This window comes from Myotis nattereri (assembly GCF_964212035.1).
Source record: "Myotis nattereri genome assembly, chromosome: 3".
NCBI classification, from domain to species: domain Eukaryota; kingdom Metazoa; phylum Chordata; class Mammalia; order Chiroptera; family Vespertilionidae; genus Myotis; species Myotis nattereri.
Genome location: NC_138077.1, coordinates 215,496,953 through 215,522,534, shown reverse-complemented (window position 1 = coordinate 215,522,534; position 25,582 = coordinate 215,496,953). Strand labels below are relative to the sequence as shown.

Sequence of the window (25,582 nt, the reverse complement as noted above, 5' to 3'; positions counted from 1 at the left end):
AGCACCGCCCGGGAGGACAGCACAGACCAGCAGGGAGCCCGCTGAGCTGCCCAGGGCTGCCTGGCGCCAAGGAGCTCGGGCACTGGGAGGGCAATGGGTGGTGCCAGGCTGGTCCTGCAGGGACCCCATGGGACAGCTTCCCTGAGGCAGGGCCTCTGCCTGCCCTCGATGCCCGAGTGGGGGTGGGGGCGGTGAGGGCAGGGGCCAGCGTCGCGGCTGCAGCGGGAGTGACTTGGGCCAGACAGCGGAGGGCCCTCCTGGTTAAGGGCTGGGGTCCAGGCGAGCAGGAGCTGGCCTGGCGATTCGTGTGGATCCCGGTTGTCCTGGACCCGATTCTGATGCCCTCTGATTGGCGTGGCACGGGGAGGGGCTAGGAGGCTTGGGAGCGTGTGTAGGGCGCAGGGGCGGAGCGCCCAGGGGCGGTGTGGCCTCGAGCAAGGCACCGGCCCTCTCTGAGCCTGTCGTGGAGGAGAGGACAGCATGGGCAGCCCTCACGGGGGTGGGAGCCTTCAGAGCGAGCCCCTTGCCTGTGCGCTGACCCCTCCCCCCACCCCGGCTGAGCTGCCCTCTGTGACCGGGGCGGCGTGGCTGCTGGGGGTGGGCTGCCCGTGCAGACACCCCTGGCTCGGCTGGTGCCGGGAGGCGCGTCCGCCCGCTCCCGGGAGGGATGGTCTTGGCTGTGCGGCTGAGGACAAGCAGATGGCCCGAGTCCTGTCCGGCCTCCATCTGCCCAGCTAATGAGCTGATGACGACAGTCCCTGCTCCTGGCACCGTCTCCGGAGCCTGTGGACGGAAGCGCTGCTCTCCGGGGCTGGGCGTGTGTCCGGGGGCCGCAGGGGGCCGCCTGGGTGCCAGCGGCTCTGTGCACACGGCCCGCGGGGAGGGGCTCGGGAAGGGGCTGAGTAATCAGAGTGTTTCTCCCTGGGTCTGCGTGCCCAGCTGGCACACGTGGGCTCCCGCTGGCCGGACCGCTTCCTGTGTGGGCTTCCGTGGGCGTGGCCTCCGGCAGGGCAATGAGCACCCCCCAGCGGGCAGAGGAGGTCGCTGACTTGGACAGCCCCCCACGGGGCCCCCCGCCAGCAGTGCGTTGGGCTGGGAGGTGGGCAGAGGGAGAGGGAAGTCCACCTGCTCGAGCCGCCCAGTGGCCCGAGGACCCTCTGTGTCTCGAGGGTGGGGACCCAGGGGGCGCCCAAGGAAGGCTCCATCCGCGGGCGGGTCCTGGGCGCCACCCATCCTGTGGGTCCGTCAGGGCACCCAGCTCAGGGACCGACAGGCTCACCCCCAGGGACTCAGGGCCTGGCCCAAGGCCCAGCCGGCCGGCAGCTGTGCTGCTGTTCACGGAGATTCTCGCCGGCCTTCAGGCCCCGGGGTGCACACCTGAGCTCCCTCCGGGTCAGTGGTGGGCGTGGGGGGCGTGGCACAGAGGAGTCTCAAGTGAGACCCGAGGAGGCCCCCTGGGGGCAGGAGGTAGGGACGGCTGCAGGCCGGGGCCCTGCAGGGGGACGGGGTCAACAGGGAGTCAGACTTGGAGGCCTGGCCCATCCTCTCCCCGCGAGGCCCGGGCTCTCCAGGTAGCTGCTCTGCGGCCGCTGCCCTGGAGGGAGGAGCTGAGGCTGCGGACAGGGACGGAGGGTTCCGCCCTCTCCTGCTTTCTGTCTCCACGAGGCTCTACCGGCTCTGCCAGGCCAGCTGCTGCCCGAGGGCCCGGTGGGGTGCGGTGGGGGCAGGGCTGGCTCCCCCGGAGCCTGGAGGCCCCTCCCTGGCACTGCCCCTTCCCTCGCGGCGGGAGCTTCCTCTGCTCCCGACAGGCTCCATCTGGTGACTTTTCAGGAACGCGCCCCCGCCCTGGCCGCCGCTGAGCCTGGCTTCCTTTCCCGGGGCTCCTGGGGCTCCCTGGGCCGTTCCCACAGGGGGGCAGCTCCCTGAGGGGCTCTGGCCGAGGTGGGTGCCTGTGGGCCCTCCCAGCCTCTGAACCCACAGACCAGGGCACCTGCGAGGGCAGAGGCCGGGGAGCTGTTAATCATCCTCCCTGCAGGACTGTCACCTGTGATTAATGCCATGGGGGTAGTGGGGGGGGGCATGGAGGGGCCAGGGGGCCAGGCAGGGGCTCTGAGGGGGCCCTGCTGAGGCCAGCCTGCCCCTGGTGGGGTGCAGGGAGAGAGCCTGTGGGGAAGGCCAGGTGGGGGGCCTGCTCGCTGGGCCCCGGACCCCAAGGCACCCGCAGGCCTGGTGCCGGCACTGGGAGGGGCTTCTCCGGGGGAGGCCCGGGCACTGACCCTGCAGCCTTAGAGTGTCCCGGCCACTCGTGCCCACGGCCACGGGAGTCCAGACGCTGTGCACGGCCGTGCCCATCAGGAACACTTTCTTCCTCTCCGGGTGACGCCGGGACAGTCCCTCCCCCCTCCCTGGGGCTGATGGAGGCACCAGGAACCCCGCCCGGAGCACAGGTGCCCGGGGGGCTCTGTGGGGCTGGCCCGCTGGCCTGGGGACAGCGAGGTTGGCCATGGAGCCAGTTCCCACCCACGCACACTCCCTGCATCTGTGCTCAGGCCACGAAAGGGCAGGTGTCCCGGGAGCCTGAGGCCTGCCCCTCGGAGAGGCTCCCTGGAAGGCAGAGGGCAAGTCTGGGGCATCGAAGTGGCCAGGTGTCCTCTCTCCCAGCTGCCCCCCTCAGCCTTCCCCAGGCCGGGCTTTGCAGACCTGCCAATCTCCCCCAGGCCTCACTGCCCCTGGCCGGCTGGGCCGGATTAGCACAGGGATCCGACAGAGGCTGGGCGGGCCAATGGAGGCTCCCCATCCGCGGACCCTGAGTCTCAGCTCTTTTAAATCTGTCCATAGTCCTGGGCGGGGGGTCTGGCCTGGGGGCCTTCGGACAGCAGGTGACAGGCAGGCCAAGGCCGGAGAGGCTTAGGAGCAGCCCCACGAAGCCTCTGGGGGCGCTGACAGGAGAGAGGGGGGCCTCGGGGAACCCCTGACCTGCCGCTGAGGTGCGCTGGAGTGCCGGCCGGCCTGCCCTGGGCACCCACCCCTGGCCATCACCTGGGCATGTCCATCCCCGGTCATCAACCTCCAGCCAGATGACGGGAGCCTGGCCTGCCTGGCGGAGGCCGTCCTCTGGGCCGGAGGGAGCGTGGCCGTGTCCTCGCCGTGGCAGCTCGGCCCAGTAGATAAGGGGGCAGGGACCGCCTGCCCCGCCGTGGCCAGAGCCCCCCTCAGTCCAGGGCCAGCGGGGCCAGGAGGCGCTGACAGGCCTGGGCGTGCCCCCAGCCTTAGCCTCGTACCCTCAGGCTCCTCGGGGCCGGGCTCCAGCTGTGCCCCTTCTGCTGCCCCGGGGCCTGGAGGCTGAGTGCAGGCAGGTGGGGGGAAGGGGGGGCAGGGGACATGCTGGCCAGGCACTCGGGCAGCTCTGAAGCTTTGGCTCAGGGCGGCGGCGGCAGTGCCTGCAGCCTGGGTGCTGGTGCCGGAGCCATGGCCTTAGGGTGCCCCTCTCTTCCGGCCGCCTCCCAACCCCAGAGGCCGTGTCCAGGCAGCAACCCTGCCCTGGTCCTGGGAGGTGCAAGCAGCATCCGGGCGCGCAGGGGGAGGGTGCGCAAAGGTTTGGATCTGGAGCCGGACCTGTGCAGGCGGTGGCCTCCACGGGAGCAGCGACACCCACTCCACGCAGGAGAGCGGCTACACCCACTCCACGCAGGAGGGCGGCTTTCCTGAACATGCCAGGCAGGGCGCAGGCGGCGGGGAGCCAGCTGGGCGTCGGGAGGGGCGCCTGCCTGTGCCGGCACCGAGGCTCCTGCCGGGAGCTCAGCCACTGAGTCTGTGTGTCTCCTGCGCAGTAGCTTTGGGGAGGCCATGGCCGCTGGGGCCGGGCCAGGTGGTGGACGGGACGGGCAGGTCCTGTCTGAGGCCTCGCTGGGACCGCCGGGAGGGCAGCTGCTGCAGTACCGCCGTTTCTCCGAGGGCTCTGGCCGCTGAGCAGGGTCCCAGGTGGGATCGGCAACGGGCACCAGCCCCTGGGTCACAGCAGCCCTGGGCGTCGAGCTCGGCCCCTGGTGGGCAGGTGGGGGGTGGAGGGTGGTCTCGCACCCACCTGAGCGCGTGGGGGTGGGGACGGGCTGTGCGGGTGCTCATGGCGCCCTGTCCGTCCGTCTCCGCCCCGCCCGTCCGTCCCTGCGGCCGCGTCCAGTGGAGCGCTGCATGAGCGCCATGCAGGCCGGGACCCAGATGGTGAAGCTCCGTGGCAGCGCCAAGGGCCTCGTGCGCTTCTACTTCCTGGACGAGCACCGCTCCTGCATCCGCTGGCGGCCCTCGCGCAAGAACGAGAAGGCCAAGAGTGAGTGTTGGGGGCTCCCGGAGCAGCTGGGGGGGCGCCCGCCCGGGAGGCTGTGACGCCCGCCCGCAGTCTCCATCGACTCCATCCAGGAGGTGAGCGAGGGCCGGCAGTCGGAGATCTTCCAGCGCTACCCCGACGGCAGCTTCGACCCCAACTGCTGCTTCAGCATCTACCACGGCAGCCACCGCCAGTCGCTGGACCTGGTCTCGCCCAGCAGCGACGAGGCGCGCACCTGGGTCACGGGCCTGCGCTACCTCCTGGCCGGCATCAGCGACGAGGACAGCCTGGCCCGCCGCCAGCGCACCCGGGACCAATATCCTGGCAGGGCCGGCCGGGGGCGTCCATCTGCGTGGGGCCTCCCGCCCCGGCTGGGCCGCGCACGTGGGGGCGGGAGAGGGAGGGGTGCGGGGCTGGGGGCTGGGCCCTGAGAGACCGTGTTGCCCCCTAACTCGGCCCCAAAGTGGCTGAAGCAGACGTTCGACGAGGCCGACAAGAACGGGGACGGCAGCCTGAGCATCAGCGAGGTCCTGCAGCTGCTGCACAAGCTGAACGTGAACCTGCCCCGGCAGAGGGTGAAGCAGATGTTCAAGGTGAGGGCTCGGCCGGGGCTGTGGCCGAGGGAGGGCTGCAGGGCCGCAGCGGGTATCTGGGCAGGGGCGTGTCTGGGCAGGGGCATGTCTGGGCAGGGGCGTGTCTGGGGCAGGGGTGTGTCTGGGCAGGGGTGTGTCTGGGCAGAGGCGTGTCTGGGCAGGGGCGTGTCTGGGGCAGAGGCGTGTCTGGGGCAGGGGCGTGTCTGGGCAGGGGTGTGTCAGGGCAGGGGTGTGTCAAGGGCAGGGGCGTGTTGGGGGCAGGCCAGCTCTGGGGCTGCAGCAAATGGCAGAGGACACAGCTTGGCCAGCGGAGCTGGGCACTCGGGGCCGGGGCTGGTCAGTGAGGAGACCACCCATAGGAGGCTGCACCCCCTTTCCCACATGATGTGGTGCACTTTTCCTGCTGGGGTTCCGGTGCCACATGCCCCTGATGGGCAGCAGGCCTGGCCACCTGCCCTGCGCAGCCTCCTGGTCCCCAACCACCTGGTGAGAAGCTGGGAAAACACACCCTCAGCTGAGCAGAGCCTGTGCTGGCTAATTAGGGCCTCATCCTCACTGCAGCCGGGAGAGCCAACACAACCCACACGCAGACACACGTGCACACACATACCCACACAGAGACACATGCTTGCACACACAAGCATATATGCGCATGTGCGCACAGGCACACATATGTGCACACAGAGATGCACATGCATGCAGGTGCACATACACGTGTGCACACCTAGGCCCTTGCTGGCACATACATGCACACACATGTACACACGTAGACACACACATGCACACCCACTCACGCAGCCTGACCGCTCTGCCAGGTGCAGCCCCTGGCGCCCCTGCTGGGCTCTCATGACAGATGGTGGTCACGCTCAGCTGGAGCCAGGGGAGCAGCCGTCTCAGGGTCTGTGCGTGAATGGAGGGCGGAGAGCAGCATGCTCTCAGGCTGCTGGCTGGGACTGGGGGGCTTACAGGCCCCTCCTGGGGGCCCCGGCGGGGACAGAGCCGTAGGAGCGGGTGGACAGCTCAGGCCTCGGATCAGCCGCACCTGCTCCCTGCCTGCCCACTTCCAGGGGCAGCTCTATGGTCAGCAGGCCTCCCAGTACAGCGAGGCTATGTCGGGGCCAGCAGCAGCCTGGCTTAGGACGTGGGGTTCAGATCGGCCACTGAGGCAGGAGAGGAAGCCCCCTATGGATTGGGGTGCGAGTGAGCCCAGGCTCTAGCCCTAAAGGTGCAGCACAAAGTCCTGGCTTGAAAAGGCCCCTTGGGGGCTCCCAGCAGCCCATCCCTGTGTCCCCCCTGTAAGGACACCGGCAACCGAGGGGCTCCCCTCGGCTCACCCCAGGCCTGGATGCGTCCAGGCTTCCACTGGTCACCCGAGGAAGCCCTGAGCGTGGGGACCCTGCGGCCTGGGTCTGATTCTGGAGAGAAGTGAGTGGGGGCTGTGGCCTGGACCTCAGACCCCAGACCCTGGGCAGCTCAGACCCAAGTGGCCACGGTCCACGGTGGTCGGGCCGTGGAGACAGCCCGGATTCCTGAGTGGCAGGGCCTCCTGCCCATCGGCCAGCTGCCCTCAGCCGCCTGGAGCCGGGGAGGGAGGCCGAGCTCCGCCAGCCCGGGCAGCTCTGCTTGGCAGTGTCGGCATTGCAATGCCCCGTCCGCCCCGCAGCCGCCCGATCAGAGGGGAGACCATGCGGAGGGCTCAGAGTGGCTGGGACGTCATGTCACTGTGTCTGAGGCGACCGTGGGCGAGGGCCAGCGAGCCCTCAGGCCTCAGGGCCTAAGAAGCACCAGCCAGCTCCGGGCGGGTCCTGGGCAGCTCCCAGCCCGGCTGCTGGCCCGTTTGTGGGAAGCAAAGCAGCTGCCTGACCCCGTGGGGGTGGGGGCTCTTTCTGGGGCTGGGGAGTCGCTCTGCCCTTTCAGGTCTTGCGGAGCATTTTTATTTAAAAAAAAGTGTTTTTATTGACTTTTTAGAGAAAGAGGAAGGGAGAGGGATAGAGAGAGAAAAACATGAGTGAGAGAGAAGCATCATTGACCAGCTGCCTCCTGCACGCCCCCAGTGGGGATCGAGCCCACAACCCCAGGCCTGTGCCCTGATGGGGAATTGAGCCGTGACCTCCTGGTTCATACGTCGATGCTCAACCACTGAGCCACACGGGCCGGGCTCGTAGAGCGTTTGTATTCACTGCCGGGGGCAGCAGCTGGGTGGCGAGCAGGCAGCTGCCCACCCCCTCCCCCATATCCGGCCGTGCTGCTCAGTCAGAGCCCAGTGGACACACGGCCGCCCTGTGCCCCAGACAGACGGGCCCCTGTGCTCAGCTCCAGCCGCCCCTGGAGGGCTACCAGACCGGCCCTGCCCGGAGCGGCCTCTGACCTGCTCTGAGTGTCCTGGCCCCGCCTGTCCTGGCAGCTCTCAGACACCGGGCTGCCCTCAAACCCACGCCAGGCCCTTGGCATCTGCTGGGCCCCATCGCACGTGGCTCTGGCCCGTCCCAGCCTTGGCATGGGCGCCCGGCCTGGGCACTCGGGTCCTGGAGTGAGACCCTGGGGCCCTGCCGGGCGCCCGCCTCAGTGCCAAGCCACAGTGCCAGGGAGGCAGCCGCCAGGAGCACTGGCCGGGACCCAGCTTTCCCGGGAGCCAGACTCTCTTTGGGGGCGGGATGTGGGGGTGGCTGTGAGCTCCGGGCTCATCGGTGGTGCTCTTGATTCAGAGAGGCCTCGGGGACCTGGCCCCACCCGGCCACCCCGCCCGCCTGTGCGGCCACATAAGGCAGCACCAGCCAGCGGGTCGGGCCTGGCGAGCGCCGCTGTCCATGGTGCTGCCGCCCCTCCTGACTGGTCACCTCCGGCCGGTCATGTTCCCGTCTGTCCCCACTGCACCCCCGGGGGGCAAAGCATCATTTTCAGGACTCAGGGTATTTTAAAAAATATATTTTTATTGATTTCAGGGAGGAAGGGAAAGGGGAGGGAGGGTGTGATAGAATCATCAATGATGAGAGGGAATCATTGATCGGCTGCCTCCTGCACGCCACTTACCGGGTCGAGCCCAGGACCCGGGCATGTGCTCTGAGCGCGAACCGAACTGTGACCTCCTGGTTCATAGGTCGATGCTCAAACACTGAGCCCCGCGGCCGGCAGCTCTCAGGGTCTGAGCAGCACCTTCTAAGGGTCCAGTTCTCGCCCACAGCAGGGACTCCCAGCCTCGCAGCACCTCAGGTCCGGGCAGCCCGGCCTGTCGCTGGGCACCCTTGTCCTCTGGTCTGTCCCTGGCCTTGAGCCCTGGGGCAGGGCAGCACCTGGGCCCCGGCGTCCCCAGGGCCTGGCACCTCAGAGATGCCCCCTGAGCCCGTGCCTTCATGAGGGGCCCACGGGCTTGCTGAGGTCCCGGTGGCCTTGCCCCTGGGGGTTCCCATGGGGGCTGTGTGAGCCAGTCTCTGCGAAAGGCCAACAGTGGCCAAGACCAGCGGCCTCTGGCCTCTGCTGTGGAGCCGGGAACTGTGCATGCCATGGCCTGGTGCCCATCTGCTGGGCGGGCATCCATCGTCAGGACAGGTGCCCACGCCAGGGTGGGTGCTGACCTGGGGGCTGCTGGCTGTCAGCGTGGGTCCTGAGCTGGCTCAGCTGCAGGTTCACCTTGAAAGGCTGGAGGCGGGAGGGTGAGAGGCGCACTCAGTGGTCTCGGTGCTGAGTCAGAGGGGAGCTGGGGAGCAATCACGGCCGTGACATGGGCAGTGGTGTTGGAGTGCGGAGGGTGGATTTGCGGGGACAACGGAGAAGTGGGGGTGGGGCCCTGGCTGGTTGGCTCGGTGGACAGAGCGTTGGCCTGCGGACTGAAGGGACCTGGGTTCGATTCTGGTCAAGGACACGGACCTCAGTTGCAGGCTCCTCCCTGGCCCGGGACCGGTCGGGGCGCGTGCAGGAGGCAACCCATCAATGTGTGTCTCTCACATGGATGTTTCTGCCTTTCCCTCTCTCTCTTCCTCTCTCTCTAAAAATCGATGGAAAGGTCCTCAGGGGAGGATTAAAAGAAAAGAAGTGGGGTGGGGCCGGGGGAGCCCTGTGGGTGGGGCCGGGGGAGCCCTGTGGGTGGGGCCCGGGAAGTCCTGTGGGTGGGCCCGGGGGAGCCCTGTGGGTGGGCCCGGGGGAGCCCTGTGGGTGGGGCTGGGGTGGGCGCCGCGACCCGCAGGCCTCGCATTGCAGGAGGCGGACACGGACGACCAGCAGGGCACACTGGGCTTCGAGGAGTTCTGCGCCTTCTACAAGATGATGTCCACCCGCCGGGACCTCTACCTGCTCCTGCTGGCCTACAGCGGCCACAAGGACCACCTGGCCGCCGCCGACCTGCAGCGCTTCCTGGAGGTGGAGCAGAAGGTGGGGCCCGCGGGGGGGGGGGGGTCCTGGCAGCGGGCACCCCGGCTTCCAGAGGGAGCCCCCGTGACCACGGCACGGTCTCCAGTGTGGGGCCCCATGGGACTGGGCTTCCCTGTCCAGCCTTCCCACCTGGTCCTGTTCCCGCCACAGGGGTCTGGCTGGCTCTGGGAGGACTTGGGTAGCAGCAGGGGGGCAGGGGAAGGGCAGGATCCTTGGGCCCCGGGCTCCTCCCAGTGGGGTGTGGGCAGGCTCTGCTGGACCTTCTCACCCTCGTGTCCTGCCCGCAGCCAAGCCCACCCCGTCCACAGCACTCAGGGCCCCCAACGCGGCCATGGGGGTGGCCATGGGGGTGGCCCAGCCGAGGGGGCCCAAGAGCCCTTCTCTGCTTGAAGGATCCTCAGAGCCAAAGCCACGTGACCACCTGGTCTGCTGGCCACAGTCCCGTCATGTGATGCTGGAGGTGGCCAGAGCCCCGGGCAGAGGAGCCCAGGGCAGGGCCCGAGCCACGCCCGCTGCGGGCAGCCCTGACCTGGCGTCAGTTCCAGGCGGGAGGCGGAGGCCCAGAGAGTGACAGGCTGGCCCGGCTCTGCCCTTTCTCTGGCCCAGATGACGGGGGTGACGCTCGAAAGCTGCCAGGACATCATCGAGCAGTTCGAGCCCTGCCCCGAGAACAAGAGTAAGGGGGTGCTGGGCATCGACGGTGAGTGGGCGCCCCTGTCCCTCGGCCACCCCAGGCGGCCATGGGTGTGGGGGCGCCGAGGGCAGCCCGTGGGCCCGGCCGGCAGCCTGAGCAGCTGCTCCCTGCTCTCGGAGGGGGGGGGGGACTGGGGGGCCGGGGGATCCCGAGACGGCCCAGCACCAGGGCTGAGCCCCCCCACATCCCCAGGCTTCACCAACTACACGCGCAGCCCGGCCGGCGACATCTTCAACCCCGAGCACCACCGCGTGCACCAGGACATGACGCGGCCCCTGAGCCACTACTTCATCACCTCCTCCCACAACACCTACCTCGTGGGCGACCAGCTCATGTCCCAGTCGCGGGCGGACATGTACGCCTGGGTGCTGCAGGCCGGCTGCCGCTGCGTGGAGGGTGCGTGCGGGGCTCGGGGTGCCCCAGGTTGGGGTGCACACCCAGCGGAGGGGTGTTCGTGTGGGGGTGGCCCCAGGAGCCCTGGGGTCTGGGCAGGGTGTCTGCCCTCGGCCCCGCAGGCGCCGGGGAAGGCTCGGCAGGTCGGTGACGGAGCCAGGGGCCCCCTCTGTCGGAGTTCACGGCCGCGGGGCTCGGGCAGGGCGGCCGGGAGCTGACCGGGTCTCCTGCCCGCAGTGGACTGCTGGGACGGGCCCGACGGGGAGCCCATCGTGCACCACGGCTACACCCTGACCTCCAAGATCCTCTTCAAAGACGTCATCGAGACCATCAACAGATACGCCTTCGCCAAGAACGAGTGAGTGGCCCCGGCCGGCGTGGCTCGGTGGGTAGAGCGTCGGCCTGCGGACTGAAGGGTCCCGGGTTCGATTCCGGTCAAGGGCACGTACCTGGGGCGCAGGCTCCTTCCCGGCTCAGGCCCTGGACGAGGCTCTGGCGGGAGGCAGCCCATCGATGTGTTTCTCTCACATCCGTGTTTCTCTGTCTTTCCCTCTCTCTTCCACTCTCTCTAAAATCAATGGAAAAATATCCTCGGGTGAGGATTAACCAAAAATAATAATAATAACAAGAAGAAGAAGGAGTGAGTGGCAGAGACTGGCCCCGGGGGTAGGCCTCGAGGGCTCCCCCGCCCCTGCCCTGCCCTGCCCACCCCTTTCCGGGCTGAGGTTGGAATAGCTGAGCAGCTGCTCCAGGGTCTCTGGCTGAGGATGGGCTGGGCCGGGAGTGGCCCCGGAGAGAGGCCTGTGTGCGGGTGGGGCTGTGTGGGTAGTGCACACGCACACATACATGCACACACACGCACACACACATACACGGGGACTGTCAGCGCCCACAGCCGCCTGTCTCCGCACTAATTAGCCCAGCCCTGTGTCCAGACTCCATTCGCTGTCACTCAGCGGCAGCCACAGACACTGTTGACAAAATCCCATTTCATTTCTGGAATAGCGGCCGCCTCCCGGTGCCCTTAGCGTTACCTCTGAGTCTAGGCCACGGAGGCTGACAGCGGGGGGAGGAGGGGTGGCCCCTGGATTGCAGGGAAGGGCGTCTCAGGCGGAGATGGACACTCAGGGGCCCTGAGGCTGCCCAGGAGCCGGTGCCGTGGGGTCTCAGGACCGAGCTCGCTCCCCACGGGCCGGCAGCCTCTTTGCAGACACAGGTTCTCCCCCTGCCCCGGGTGCAGCCCCCTCCTGGCCTGAGAAACGGGGCGATGCGCACCTTCCCCTCAAGACCTGTGGCCGTCTCCACATCGCAGGGCCGGCCCACCTCCCGCTCTGCCTCGCGTCCTCCCGGTCTGCGTGACCTACATTTTCTGAAAGGACTGTGTTGTTTTTCTGGCAAAAATCCAAGTAGAATGTGTGCTTGGTTTAAAAAAAAAATCAAACAACGGAAGAACAGAACGAGCAGCCTGCTGCGCCCGCAGCCCGTGTTCTCCCAGACGCTGCTCTAAGGGGGCCAGTGGGTCCGTCTCCCCGCGGCCGCCCTCGCCCGGCGCCCTTGCCTCCTCCGCTCCGTGTAGAGCCCGACGGCGACCTGGGGCACCGCGGCCTCCTGCTTCCTGGAGTCCCAGCGCCTTCGTCTTCTCCTGGGGCAGGAGCGCGTGCCTTCTCTTTTCTTCCTTATTTTAAAACGTATTTTTATTGATTTCAGAGAAGAAGAGAGAGAGAGAGAGAGAGAGAGAGAGAGAGAGAGAGAGAGAGAGAGAATCACCAATGATGAGAGAGAATCATGGACCGGCTGCCTCCTGCACACCCCCTACTGGGGAGGGAGCCCGCAACCCGGGCCTGTGCCCTGACGGGAATCGGACCCCGACCTCCTGGTTCGTAGGTCGGCGCTCAACCCCTGAGCCTCGAGGGCCGGGCCAGTGTGCCTTCTCCACCCTCAGGCCTCCCAGGTCCTCTCACACCTGCCAGGTGCTTTTCAGAGCTGCCGGTGGGCCTCCCGGAGCTGCCGGTGGGCCTCCCGGAGCTGCCGGTGGGCCTCCCGGAGCTGCCGGTGGGCCTCCCTGAGCTGCCGGTGGGCCTCCCGGAGCTGCCAGCAGCCCCGCGCAGCCCGGGCTCCCGGGGAGACCCCCTCACTCCGCGCAGCAGGGCCCCTGGGTCTGCATGGGGGGCCCGGTGCTCCCGCCTCACCTGCCCCTCCCGCCTGGGCCGCAGGTACCCGGTGATCCTGTCCATCGAGAACCACTGCAGCGTGGCCCAGCAGAAGAAGATGGCCCAGTACCTGACCGACATCCTCGGGGACAAGCTGGACTTGTCGTCCGTGAGCAGCGAGGACGCCTCCCTGCTGCCCTCACCACAGGCGCTCAAGGGCAAGGTCCTGGTGAAGGTGAGCCCCGCCTGCCTCCTGGGCGGGGGGGGGGGGGGGGGGGGGGTGCATCTTGCTGGGCCGACTCAGGGCAGGGGGGCAGGGTGGGGGCAGGGCGGGGGCAGGGCGGGGACAGGGCGGGGACAGGGCGAGGGAAGGGCAGGGGGGCAGGGCGAGGGCGGGGCCTCACTCCACGGGCTGGGGCTCTGTGCACCTGCCCCTGGCCTGGCTCACTCTCCCCATGGTGGCCACACCGTCTGCTCCGCATGCACACACAGGCGTCCCCTCCCACATGGCTGCCCGGCCGGCCCAGCCCCACTGCCTGGGGCCCCGCACACGCTTGCGAAGCCCTCCCCGTGCCCCTGCGGCTGAACCAGCCCCCACGACCCCCCTCCCCCAGGGCAAGAAGCTGCCCCCCAACATCAGCGAGGACGCGGAGGAGGGCGAGGTGTCGGACGAGGACAGCGCGGACGAGATGGACGAGGACTGCAAGCTCCTCAATGGGGATGTGAGTGGGGGGTGGGCGGCCAGGAGAGAGGTGCTGGGCAGGTGCCCAGGGGCGTGTGCTGGCCACTGGCTGCTGGGCACACGCACGGCCGAGGCCTCGGAGGCCCCTCCAACCGCACTGGAGCCGGGCCCCCAGCCTGTGACCGCTGGGCTGGCCGCGCCGTGGCCTGACCTGGTTCCCGTTTCTGAGCCACGTCTGAGGCGCTGTCCGCGCAGCCTGCGCCCTCGGGCTGCCCTCAGCAGGTGGGGGTGGGGCGCTGGGAGCACCCATCCCCTCACCGCTCCCCCCCGCACCTGCACCTGCCTGGGCTCCGCCCCGGACGCCCCTCCTCGCCTCTCTCCAGCCAACCGCAGCGCCCGCCTGGGTGCCCGGGGTCCTGCCCGCCTCCGGGCAGCGCCAGCCCCAGTGCTGAGAACTGAGCGGGAAGAGCCAGTCCACCCAGCGGGCGCCGGCGGTCACCCCCACGGGCGCTGCCCCTCCTCACGGCAGTGCCGCCGCCGGCTCAGGGCAGCGCTGGGCGGGGTTGGGCCGAGAGGCGGGGGCTGAGGAGCCCGGAGGCTGTGCTGTGCCCTCCCGCCCCCCAGCCTCTAATGAGCACCTCCTGTCCCTGGGCCCTTCCAGGCCACTCAGGGCTCCCAGCGGCCACCGCGGGTGTGAGGTCGGCCTGGCATCCAGCCCACCTGTGCCCAGAGGCCCACAGCCCAGGCCCTGCCCTGGGGGTCAGAGCTCATCAGGGCCCCTGGGGACTGCCGGCCCCGGGCTCCGTCATCGCTGCTGCCCGAGGGGCTGGGCTGATGCCAGGCTGGCCTCTGGCTGCTGCAGGCCTCCCCCAACCGGAAGCGGGTGGAGCACATGGCCAAGCGGAAGCTGGACTCCCTGATCAAGGAGTCGCGGATCCGGGACCGCGAGGACCTGAACGACTTCGCGGTCTCCGCGCTGCCACTGCCAGGGAGGCCCGGGCACAGGGCCGCGCGCAAGAAGGTGAGCGCCTGCCGGTGTCAGCGGCACGTGCAGACACCGTGTGTATCCGTGCACACCTGCACACACGTGTGTATACACACACACACACACACACACACACTGTGCACACCTGCACACACCTGCACATCACCGCACTCACACCTGCACACACACACACTGTGCACACCTGCACACACCTGCACACACCTGCACATCACCGCACTCACACCTGCACACTCACACACATGCACACATGCTCACCTGCATAGGACCACAGCCTTCCCCATGTTACAGTGGGTAGCTGAGTGCCAGTTTGCCCCGTTTGTGTGGCTGCTCTGTCCCCCTGCCCCCTGCCCCCTGCCCCCGGCCGCTCCTGGGGGAGCCATTTGAGCGTCGCCTGGGGCTGGGGGCAGGCCCTCCCACTGAAGGGCCTCCTGAGTGACAGGGAGGGACCGGCCAATCTCAGGGCCCAGCCCATCCCGGGGGGCAGGGCTGCCCAGACCCCCACAGCCTCGTGGGAAGGGCAGCTGGGCTCGGAGGAGTATCCTCGGTGACAAAACAGGGGAGGGCTGTCACAGCAGGCACGCGGTGCGGGGGTGCCAGCCTGGGTCAGTGAGGCTGAGCCGTCGGGGTCCCTGGGGGGTGCGAGCACTGAAGCAGCAGCGAGCCCCTCCGGCCCTGTGGGCAGGGCGCTGGCCTCGGGCAGGTGGGGTGCAGACCTGTCTCAGGGAGCCCTGCCCACCCCGTCTCAGACCCCACTGCCCTGCAAGCCCGGCAGGGAGGGAAGGCAGCTCCCCGCCACGGTGAGGAGGGCCGGCCCCTTGGGAATGTTCAGATGCGGGTGCGCATCCCACCCCCAGGTGCAGGGGGCTGAAGGTGGCACCTACCGACTTGAGGGCGCCCCATGCTGGGGGCTGACAGGTGGCATCTATTTTCAGTCTCAAGATGCCCAGGCAGAGGAGACAGTGCCTGAGATCCAGGGGGCGGCGGGCAGTGAGCCCAGCTGGGCAGTGATGTGAGGTCCCTGCCGTTCCTCAGCTGGGCAGCCCCTGGGGGTACCGGGGGGCACAGGAGGGCACAGGAGGGCAGGGGCCCTGGGGCCTTGGTCTGAGCAGCTTCCCCGTGGGGGGAGGGGAGGCATTCAGGGAAGGCTTCCTGGAGGAGGCGAGGGGAAGCTCAGGCTGAGCCTCCAGGTGTGAGGATGGGGGGCGGCAGCACCTGCTCTCTCCTGCTGGGGTGACCAGGTAGAGCCACAGAGAATCAGGGGGACCCAGGTGGTGGGTGGGCATCTGGCCAGTGGGTCACGGACACGCCTCCATGTGCTTGTCCATCACGGACCCCTTGGCCTCAGGTGCACCCCCACCTGGACGCAGATGAGTCAGGATGGGGTCCCGCGGCCCGAGCAGAGCTGGACCCGTCTGTCAGCCTCTGGAGGGGCTGAGGGCGGGGCCGGGGGGCCGGCAGAGGCTCCCAGGAGCGCTGGGCCTGTGCGTGAGCTTCGGGAGGGAAGGGCCGGCTGTGCCTGGGGCGGGGGCCTGGCAGGGAGGGGGCCCTGTCAACGGTGCGGCTCAGTCCTGCGGAGCCGGGTTCACGGCCGAGGCGAGCAGAGCAGCTGTGGGGAGCGGGGCCGGCAGCACCAGAGGCGCGGGGCTGCCCTGGGGGTCGCATAAGCCGGCTTCCCCGAGGGCTGTCCCCCCACAGATGGCATTGGTTACGCGGCCGCCACCTGCGAACGGGGGACGTAATGAGTGTCAGGCAGCCCCCCAGGAAGGGGCCAGCCAGCTCACCTGCTACCCCCTCCCTCAGCCCCCTCCTCCAGGAAGGCCGCCTGGCTCCCTGGAGAAGCTGCCTGCCCACCCGCCTGCCTGGTGCTGGGCTCACCTGTCCCCTGTCTGTCCCCCCCCCCCCCACCCCCACCACCAGGCTGAGGAGGACGTGGAGACCGGGGAGGATGCTGGGGCCAGCAGACGGAACAGCCGGCTGCTCATGCACAGCCTCTCCAAGCGCAAGGTGGGGGGGTGCGGGCTGGGGTCCTCCCTGCCCCCCTGTGCCCGGCTGTCCCTCCTCCAGCCCCCGGGGCCCCCAGCTCACCTCCCAGCACCTCCCTTTAGCTCTTGGCGGCCTCACCCGCGGCAGGTGTTGGGCCCGGACCCCTGGCCAGGGCTGATGGAGCAGGGGCCTCCGTGGCCGTCCCCTGACCCCCAGTGGCCAGTGGCCCGAGCTCGGGTCACCCTGCCCCGGCTGACAGGGCCCTGCAGGGGCGGAGCAGGCCCAGCACGCCCTCCCGCACCTCCCGCAGGGCCCGGCCCGGCCCTGACTCTGCCTCCCTCCACAGAAGAGCAGCAAGCTGAAGAAGGTGGCCAGCGTGGAAGAGGCGGACGAGGACCTGGACCCGCAGGGCGCCCAGAACCGAGGGTCAGGGCCCGCCCCCAGACCCTCGAATAGACAGTGGCCCTTGTCCTGGCCACGGCCAAAGGCAGATGTGCAGCCAGGGAGGGCTCAGGGCAGGCAGAGGGGCGGGCAGTGGGGCCCGGGTGTGGCCGGGAGGAAGGGGGGCTGGCCAGGCAGGCCCGGCGCTTGCTCCAGGAGCGCCATCCGGGTCAGAGGTCAGAGAGGTGTCCTCTGGGGGCCCAGTGCTGCCCTCCCCCAATGTCGCCTCCCAGCGTGTCTGCTGTGTGTCCACTGCACGTCCTGGCGCCTGGAACCGGGCCGAACGGACGCTGGGTGGACCTTCTCCGTGAACCAGTGAACCTGGCGGAACCTCAGGTCCTGACCGCCCCCCCCCCCGTCCCCCGCAGGGCCGCCCGGCAGAAGAAGACCATGCAGCTGTCGCGGGCCCTGTCGGACCTGGTGAAGTACACGAAGTCCGTGGGCTCCCACGACGTGGACACGGAGGGTGAGGGGCGCCCGGGCTCGGGGCCGGGGGTGGGGGGCCGGGCCGACAGGGCCCTGACGCCGCCGTGGCGCCCGCAGTGGCGTCCAGCTGGCAGGTGTCGTCTTTCAGCGAGACGAGGGCGCAGCAGGTCCTGCAGCAGAAGCCGGAGCAGTACCTGCGCTTCAACCAGCGCCAGCTGTCCCGCATCTACCCCTCCTCCTACCGCATGGACTCCAGCAACTACAACCCGCAGCCCTTCTGGAACGCCGGCTGCCAGATGGGTGGGTGCGCAGAGCCGCCCGGGGTGCGGAGGCCAAGGGGCGCCGAGGTCAGGGGGCAGGGAGGCCAAGGGCGCCGAGGTCAGGGGGCAGGGAGGCCAAGGGTGCCGAGGTCAGGGGGCAGGGAGGCCGGGGGGCATGGAGGCCGAAGGGGTGCGGCCTGGGCTCTGAGGTCCTCTGCTTGCCTTTCTCTGCGGCTCTGAACCTGCGCAGTCTCCTGCCAACTTCCCCCGCCAGGCGAGGGGATGGGGTCCTTGTCCTCGGGCGCCTGAGGGCTGGGGGGCCGTCTGCCTGGACGGATGGGACACGTGGCCCTGGCTGTGTGCACCTGTGAGCCCCAGGGCCCCCGCTGTGTCAGCGACCGCCGGGCTCAGGGGCACCGTGCAGGGCCGGGGGAGATCATGGCAAAGACCCGCCCGCTCTCGTCCTGCCTGCAGTTGCCCTGAACTACCAGACGGAGGGGCGGATGCTGCAGCTGAACCGGGCCAAGTTCAGCGCCAACGGCAACTGCGGCTACGTGCTCAAGCCCCAGTGCATGTGCCAGGGTGAGGGACCGGGCACCCGGGGGGGACGGGCTGCAGGGCAGGGGTCCCGCTGGCACCTGCGCCCCGGCCTTCGCAGGAGCCGCCCTCCTCCGACACCTCGGCATTCTCCCGACTTCCTCCGTGCGACCCTCGCCACCCCCACACCCTCCTGGCGCCTCTCGCACCCACATTCTCAGCCGGCCCAGGCCTCACTGCCCTGTCACCGGGACCCCCCCCCCCCGCCCCCCCCACTCCCCTGCAGAGGCGGGTGGCCTTGCCCACATGCTCAGCCCTTCACTCACTGATGCGAGGGGACGGCACCAGGCGGCACAGGGCCCGGCGTGCAGGTGCCAGGGCGGGCGCTGCGAGGCTGACCCTCCCTCCTGGGCTGGGCGCCTCCCGTAGGTGGGGGGGGCGGGGCGCCGTGCAGCCCGTGCTGGGGGGTCTGCCCTGCCGGTCAGCCTCCTGCCCCCCCTCAGGCATCTTCAACCCCAACTCGGAGGACCCCCTGCCCGGGCAGCTCAAGAAGCAGCTGGTGCTTCGCATCATCAGCGGGCAGCAGCTCCCCAAGCCGCGCGACTCCATGCTGGGGGACCGCGGGGAGGTAGGACGGCGCCGGGCGCGGGGCGGGGGCGGGCTGGCCCGGCCCGGCGTCACCCGGTCCTCCGCGCAGATCATCGACCCCTTCGTGGAGGTGGAGGTCATCGGGCTCCCGGTGGACTGCAGCAAGGAGCAGACCCGCGTGGTGGACGACAACGGTGAGGGCATGCGGCCCCCGTGCAGGTGCCCGGCCGCACACAGCTGCCACGCTGGCAAGGCCGGGCTGACTGGGAACGCAGGGCCAGGGCCGCCTCCTGTCACCTAAGTAACCATCCAGCCGGGCCCCCAGCCCCCGGCCCCAGTGTTGCTCCCCTCAGCAAGCGGCCCAGTCCAGGAGGAAGGTGTGGGCCCAGGTGGCCTCCGGGCTGGAGCTGGGGCCGAGGTGACACCTCCTCCCGGTGGCCTCCAGGGTTCAACCCCATGTGGGAGGAGACCCTGGTGTTCGTGGTGCACATGCCCGACATCGCACTGGTGCGCTTCCTCGTCTGGGATCACGACCCCATCGGGCGCGACTTCATCGGCCAGAGGACGCTGGCCTTCAGCAGCATGATGCCAGGTGGGCAAGGGTGCCAGGAGGGCGGGGGAGGGCAGAGCCCGGCCCAGGTCCCCACGGAGACCAGCGTCCTCCACGGAGACCAGCGTCCCTGCAGCCGCGGAGGGACTGGGCCGGGTGGGGCTCAGCTGCCCCCGCGAGTTGGCTTCGGCCACGGGTGGGCCTGGCCAGAGGGCGCCGTGGGAAAGGCCGCGGGAGCTTTGCGGACAGGGTCGAGGAGGAAGAGGCCCCTGTGGGCGGGCCATTCCCAGCGGCTTCCCCAGGAGCCGGAGCCCAGGACCGGGCTGGGGGTTGTAGCCAGGACCTCGGGGCCTGGAGTGGAGTGTTGGGGCGGGGCCAGCCTGACCCGGCCGTTTCAGGCTATCGGCACGTGTACCTGGAGGGCATGGAGGAGGCCTCCATCTTTGTCCACGTGGCCATCAGCGACGTCAGTGGTAAGGTGAGTCCCACCGCAGGGCCGCCCGCGCACCCCAGCAGGGACCGGCCCTGAGGTCGAGGAGTGACCTGCGGGGCCGTTCCTCCACCTGTGACGGGGGATGAGGGCACCTGAGCTCCGGGCCCCGGCGGCCACGGGCACCAGGAGAGGGACGTCCTGGCCCTCCGAGGGCCCCGCCACCCTCCCTCTGTCTCCTGAGCCCCCACTCCTCCTCGGGGTCCCGGCTCTTCACCCCCCCAGAGGGCGTGGCCTGGCTCTGCCCCCTCCCCCAGCACACCGCCTCTGCCGGCGGCCTGGCTTCACTTTCCCAGTCATCAGGGCCCGGCAGCTCCCGCACTAACCATCTCTCTCCCACCACGCTCCATGGGCGAGCTGCCGGCCGGACGTGGGCTCCGCAGGCCTCCCAGCGCTCCGCCGTCTGTCGTCCGTCCGTCCGTCCGTCCATCCGTGTGTCGTGTGTCCGCGGCCCACGCCCGCTGTCCGTGCCTCACCGCTGCCGCTCTGTCTCTTGGTCTTGCAGTGCGCTCTCTAGGCCCCAGCCCACCGTTAGGAGCAAAGCCCCTTAGAAGCTCGCAGGTACCCGGCGTGGGGCGCGGGGCGCAGCGCCCACCCGCATGCTCGGGCGGCCATTAGCATCCGCGACTCCTGGCAGCCTGTGGGGACTGCCCGCTCATGTGACATGGATCGTGGTGGGGACTGGGTTCCAGGTGCCTCGGGCCATCGTCAGCCGCAGAGCAGCATTTAGAAGCAGGTCCAGGACTGGCCAGGCCTCCCGTGGGCCCCTCCGCTCGCCCGTGTCCCGTCATAGCTGCAAGCTCTCCCCGCACCGCACCCTCTCCGCCTCCCCGCTCCGCACCCCTCATGTGTCCCCCGTGTGCTCCTGACTCCTGGTGTCGGGTGGGGCGGTCCCAGGGACCAGTGCTCCGAGCTCGAATCCTGGACCTTCTTCTAAATGGCTTCCCAGCCGCCGTGGACCCACTGCTTTGCGTTTGGAACCTTGAATCCGGAAGCTGATTCAAGTGCTGGCCGCTCCAGCGCCGCTGCCCGAGGGGCCCGTGTCCTGGGTCTGCATGTGAGGACCCTCCGGCCTCTGTGCCCGCGAGCTGCAGCCGCTGGCCTCGCTGGCACTCGCCCGCCGGTCCCGGGGGCCCCGCTGCCCTCCTCAGGCGGGGAGGCTGCTGGGAGAGGCCTTGCCCTGACCCTCCGGGCTGGCTGTCCAGGGCACCGAGCTGGTGTGAGCCCTGCCCTTGGGCCATGTGCGTAGGGGGCAGGGTGAGGCTGGGAAAGGCTGCCTGGCGGCGGCAGCACCCCCAGGCGGGTGGGCGGGGCCCGGTGAGCTGGGCCGGGCCTGCTTCACCTGGGTCTCAGCCCGTCTTCTCTCCACATCAGCACCGCCCTGTGGGCACCCCCCGGGCAGTCGGGGTCGGGGGCCTGAGGCAGGTGCACCGCGAGGTGGCAGGTGTCCCGGTTCCGAGGCCTTTGCTTGGGGGAGCCCTGGGGTCCTGTCTGCCCTCAGACCTGCGGACCCCACCAGCGCCAGCTGGCTCACCGGTGCCGGCCTGGTCAGCGCCGAGCCACAGCAGCCTCAGTCCCCGGTGGAGGCGCCCGGAGACCCCTCCCTGCGCAGCCTGAGCGGCCCGAGGCTGGCCTGCCCACGGGGCCTGCGAGCTGACCCTCCGCCTGCCCGAGGGCAGCTGGGCTGGCGGGGCGTCCCTGCCCAGGGCCTGGCCGCCGGCTACGTGGGCTCCTTCTCTTGCAGGTCAAGCAGGCTCTGGGCCTAAAAGGTCTGTTCCTCCGAGGCCCAAAGCCCGGCTCCCTGGACAGTCATGCTGCTGGGCGGCCCGCGCCCCGGCCCTCCGTCAGCCAGCGGCTCCTGCGGCGCACGGCCAGCGCCCCCGCCAAGAGCCAGAAGCCCGGCCACAGGGCCTTCCCTGAGCTGGTCCTGGGCACGCAGGACGCGGGCTCCGAGGGGGAGGCCCTGGATGTGGCCCCGCCCAGCCCCGGCCTGGCCCCCGGGGCCCTGGCCCGGGAGGAGCCTGGTGGCCCCAGCCCCCGAGGTAAGGCGCCCGCCGAGAGGAGCCCTGGGCAGGGGCGGCCGCTGCGTGGCCCCGAGGGCCCCGGGCCCGCCGGGATGGCCGCCTCCTGCATGAAGTGCGTGGTGGGCTCCTGCGCCGGCGAGGACTCCGAGAGCCTGCGGAGGGGGCGGGCCCCCAGCCCGGGGCCCCAGGACGGGCACCAGGCCATCGACCAGCAGCCCCGTGGCCGGGTGGACTTGCTGGGGGCCCCCCATGCGGCCCCAGGCAGAGGCGGCAGAGGGTCCCCCCCGGGGCCGGGGGGCGGCTGCTCGGTGTCGGGCTCAGGCAGCCCCGGCAGCCCCGAGGGGGCCCCCCGCTGGCCCGAGGGCGCCCGCAGGCAGCCGGGGGCCCTGCAGAGGGAGATGAATGCCCTGTTCGTTCAAAAGCTGGAGGAGATTAGGAGTAAATCCCCCATGTTCTCCACCGGTAAGACCAGGAGCGCCCCGGCTTCCCCGTGGGGTGCCCTCCGCATGGCCTGGCCGGACCCCGCCCGCTGTGCTTCCTGTCCGACTGCCGCGCACGCCCCCTGCTCCGCTGGCTTCCCCGCGGCCCCACCCCCACTCCTGCCTGACCCAGCCTGACCCCAGGCCTCTTGCTCTTGGGGGCTCCCCACCCCCGAGGGCCCAGGGGAGAGAGAGCAGGTGCAGCCCCGGCGCCCTCACCCCGGAATGTCCCCTGGGTGGGGACTGAAGCCAGGCTGTGCCCACGGAGGCCTGCAGCCGGAGCAATGCCGCTGGGGCCGGCCCTGTGCCCCTGCTGCTCCCCTCCCTGGCCTGGGGCCTTCCTAGGAGTTGGGCAGCGTCCAGCCACACACCCGCCCCAGCCCCGGCCTCCCTCCAGGGAAGGCTGAGGTGTCCTGCCCCTGCCCCTGCCCCACAGTCCTCTGGGGAGTGGGCCCAATGCCCCTGACTCCTGGCCGGGCTCCGAGCCCCAGGTCGCAGCTTCCACGCGCACCCGGCCCCGGGGTGCATTCAGGCCTGGAGCCCCTCCCGCCGGCTGGCGACTGGGGAGGGGGAAGCTGAGCCGTCCTGCTCCCCGCCCTGCACCCCGCCCTGCTGTCCCTCTGCCCACTGGCCAGCCCCGCCCCTACGCTGACCACCCTATTCTTTCTGTTCCCACGCGGCCTCCGTAGTTAGGAACTGAGAGCAGCCAAGTGCCAGGTAACGGGGCAGCCCCCGTGTGCCCTGTGCGGCCCCCGTGTGCCCTGTGCGGCCCCGTGTGCCCTGTGTGGCCCCCGTGTGCCCTGTGTGGCCCCCGTGTGCCCTGTGCGGGCCCCCGTGTGCCCTGTGCGGGCCCCCGTGTGCCCTGTGTGGCCCCCGTGTGCCCTGTGTGGCCCCCGTGTGCCCTGTGCGGGCCCCCGTGTGCCCTGTGTGGCCCCCGTGTGCCCTGTGCGGGCCCCCGTGTGCCCTGTGCGGCCCCCGTGTGCCCTGTGCGGGCCCCCGTGTGCCCTGTGCGGGCCCCCGTGTGCCCTGTGCGGGCCCCCGTGTGCCCTGTGTGGGCCCCCGTGTGCCCTGTGCGGCCCCGTGTGCCCTGTGCGGCCCCCGTGTGCCCTGTGCGGCCCCCGTGTGCCCTGTGCGGGCCCCGTGTGCCCTGTGTGGCCCCCGTGTGCCCTGTGCGGCCCCCGTGTGCCCTGTGCGGGCCCCGTGTGCCCTGTGTGGCCCCCGTGTGCCCTGTACGGCCCCCGTGTGCCCTGTGCGGCCCCCGTGTGCCCTGTGCGGGCCCCCGTGTGCCCTGTGCGGGCCCCCGTGTGCCCTGTGTGGCCCCCGTGTGCCCTGTGTGGGCCCCCGTGTGCCCTGTGCGGCCCCGTGTGCCCTGTGTGGCCCCCGTGTGCCCTGTGCGGCCCCCGTGTGCCCTGTGCGGGCCCCGTGTGCCCTGTGCGGGCCCCGTGTGCCCTGTGTGGCCCCCGTGTGCCCTGTGCGGGCCCCGTGTGCCCTGTGCGGGCCCCGTGTGCCCTGTGCGGCCCCCGTGTGCCCTGTGCGGGCCCCGTGTGCCCTGTGTGGCCCCCGTGTGCCCTGTGCGGCCCCGTGTGCCCTGTGTGGCCCCCGTGTGCCCTGTGTGGCCCCCGTGTGCCCTGTACGGCCCCTGCCTGGAGGGCCCAGCGGCAGCGGAGTGGAGGGCAGGGTGCAGCCCCCGTGTGGCCTGGAGGGGCCTGGTCACTGGGGCCTGGGGCACAGGCTGCGCCCGACACCCTCCTCTCCCTCTCTCCGCAGATCCCCGCCCCTTCTCCATGCAGAGGTCGGTCTCCTCGCTGTGCAGCCTGGAGACCATAGCTGAGGAGCCAGCGCTGGGCCCCGGGCCCCCGCCTCCGCCAGCCACCCCACCCCGCCCCGCCCAGGGGGGACCCTGGTGCACCACGGGCCCCGCAGTCCAGGCTGAGCGCCCCCCAGCGGTGCCCCACCAGCTCAGGACCGGGAGCCAGGGGGACACAGGACTAGCTCCCCACAGCAGGTGGCAGGCGTGCCATGGTGGGGGCCCCAGTGGAGCATGTGAGGGGGCACCCGGCAGCCAGACGGACAGCAGGGGCCACCCCCGGGCCCTGGGCCATCTGCCCTTGGTCAGAAGGGCCAAGAGTGAGGGGCAGGTGCCCTCGGAGCCCCTGAGTGGACGCCGGTCCCTGGCTGGGCCCTCCCCGGCCCTGTACTCGGACGCCACGGCCGGAGACCGGCTCTGGCAGCGGCTGGAGCCCGGCAGCCACCGAGACAGCGTGTCCTCGTCCTCCAGCCTGTCGTCCGGCGACACCGTCATCGACCTCTCGCTGCCGGGCCTGGGCCTGGGGCGGGAGAGCCTCCTGGGGGCCCCGGCTGGACGCCTGCCCCTACGGCCCTGCTCAGCCTCGGCCGCCCGCCTGGACTTCCTCTCGGTGACCAAGAGCAAATCCAACCCCAACCTGCGGGCTGCGGGCCAGTTCCCTGTGGCCCCCGACGAGCTGCGGCCCCGGCCCCTGGCCCCCCGGGCCCGCCTCCCCACGGCCGGCCTCAGGGACGGCCCCACGTCCACCAAGTCCAAGAGCCTGGGGGACCTGACCGCCGACGACTTCGCCCCCCGCGTCGAGGGCCGGGGCAGAAGCCTGGGCCACAGCCTGGGCCCAGCCGGGGAGGGGCCAGCGGGGCGGGCGGCCCAGCGGGACCCCCTGACGCAGCAGCTGCTCTGGCTGACGGGCTTCCAGCAGGCGGGGGACATCACCTCGCCCACCAGCCTGGGCCCGGCCGGGGAGGGGGCGGCGAGTGGCCCCGGCTTCCAGCGCCGCTCCTCCCGCAGCCAGAGCCGCGTGCGCGCCATCGCCAGCCGGGCACGCCAGGCCCAGGAGCGGCAGCAGCGGCTGCAGGGCCCGCGGGGACTCCCCGAGGAGGAGCGGGGTGCCCCAGAGGGCGCCTGCTCTGCGGGCCAAGAGGGCTGCGGGGACTTGCCCGCCCCCAAGGGCGCCGCTGGCCTGCTCAGGCTGTGACCAGCCCCCGCGCGGACTCCTGCCCTCCCGCGCCCAGTGGCCACCAGCCAGCGGCCAGGCAGGGTCCCGTGTTTGCTCAGGACACGGCGCGTGCTGGCCCCGGAGCTGTGTGCCCCTTGGCGCTCGTCCTCTGCCCAGGCCTCTCCTCCGGGGGAGGGAAGGCAGCCCCACCCCTGGCACCGTTGTCACGGCGCTTTGCGATGTGCACAGAGAGATTTACATTTTGAGACAAAGCTTCTACGACATTAAAATGGGGCTGAGTCCTTCCTGTTTCCCAGGTCTTTGCCGTGTGTGTGTGTGTGTGTGTGTGTGCGCGCGTATGTGTGTGTGTGTGCGTGTGTGCCCAGCCCCTGTGAGTGCTGAGCCGCCTGCCTGGCATGCTCTGCAGGGTCCCTGCTCTGTGCGGACATTCTAGACCAGCGGTTCTCAGCCTGTGGGTCGCGACCCCTTTGGGGGTCAAACGACCCTTTCACCGGGGTCACCTAAATACATCCTGCATATCAGATATTTACGTTATGATTCATAACAGTAGCAACATTACCGTTATGAAGTAGCAACGACAATAATTTTATGGTTGGGGGTCACCACAGCATGA

The 25,582-nt window shown here is 70.3% G+C and overlaps 1 protein-coding gene across 2 annotated transcripts; it reads left to right on the top strand.

Moving 5' to 3' along the window:
- Positions 1–4,185: 4,185 nt before the first annotated feature.
- Positions 4,186–25,266, top strand: PLCH2 (phospholipase C eta 2; the record flags this gene model as incomplete). 2 transcript variants are annotated; one of them, XM_081086996.1, is made up of 21 exons in its annotated part: positions 4,186–4,327; positions 4,397–4,641; positions 4,789–4,917; positions 9,112–9,282; positions 9,889–9,982; positions 10,169–10,372; positions 10,607–10,727; positions 12,583–12,754; positions 13,134–13,241; positions 14,064–14,222; positions 16,125–16,211; positions 16,537–16,616; positions 17,000–17,097; positions 17,175–17,357; positions 17,792–17,899; positions 18,358–18,482; positions 18,552–18,636; positions 18,888–19,034; positions 19,391–19,470; positions 21,227–21,524; positions 23,753–25,266. In XM_081086996.1, 21 exons carry the CDS (start codon positions 4,192–4,194, stop codon positions 24,985–24,987), a joined length of 4,065 nt encoding a protein of 1,354 aa, XP_080943122.1. In that variant the 3' UTR covers positions 24,988–25,266. The 2 variants fall into 2 exon arrangements, with proteins under 2 accessions (XP_080943122.1, XP_080943121.1); XM_081086995.1 differs by having other exon boundaries at positions 4,192–4,327; positions 21,227–21,968.
- Positions 25,267–25,582: the final 316 nt, after the last annotated feature.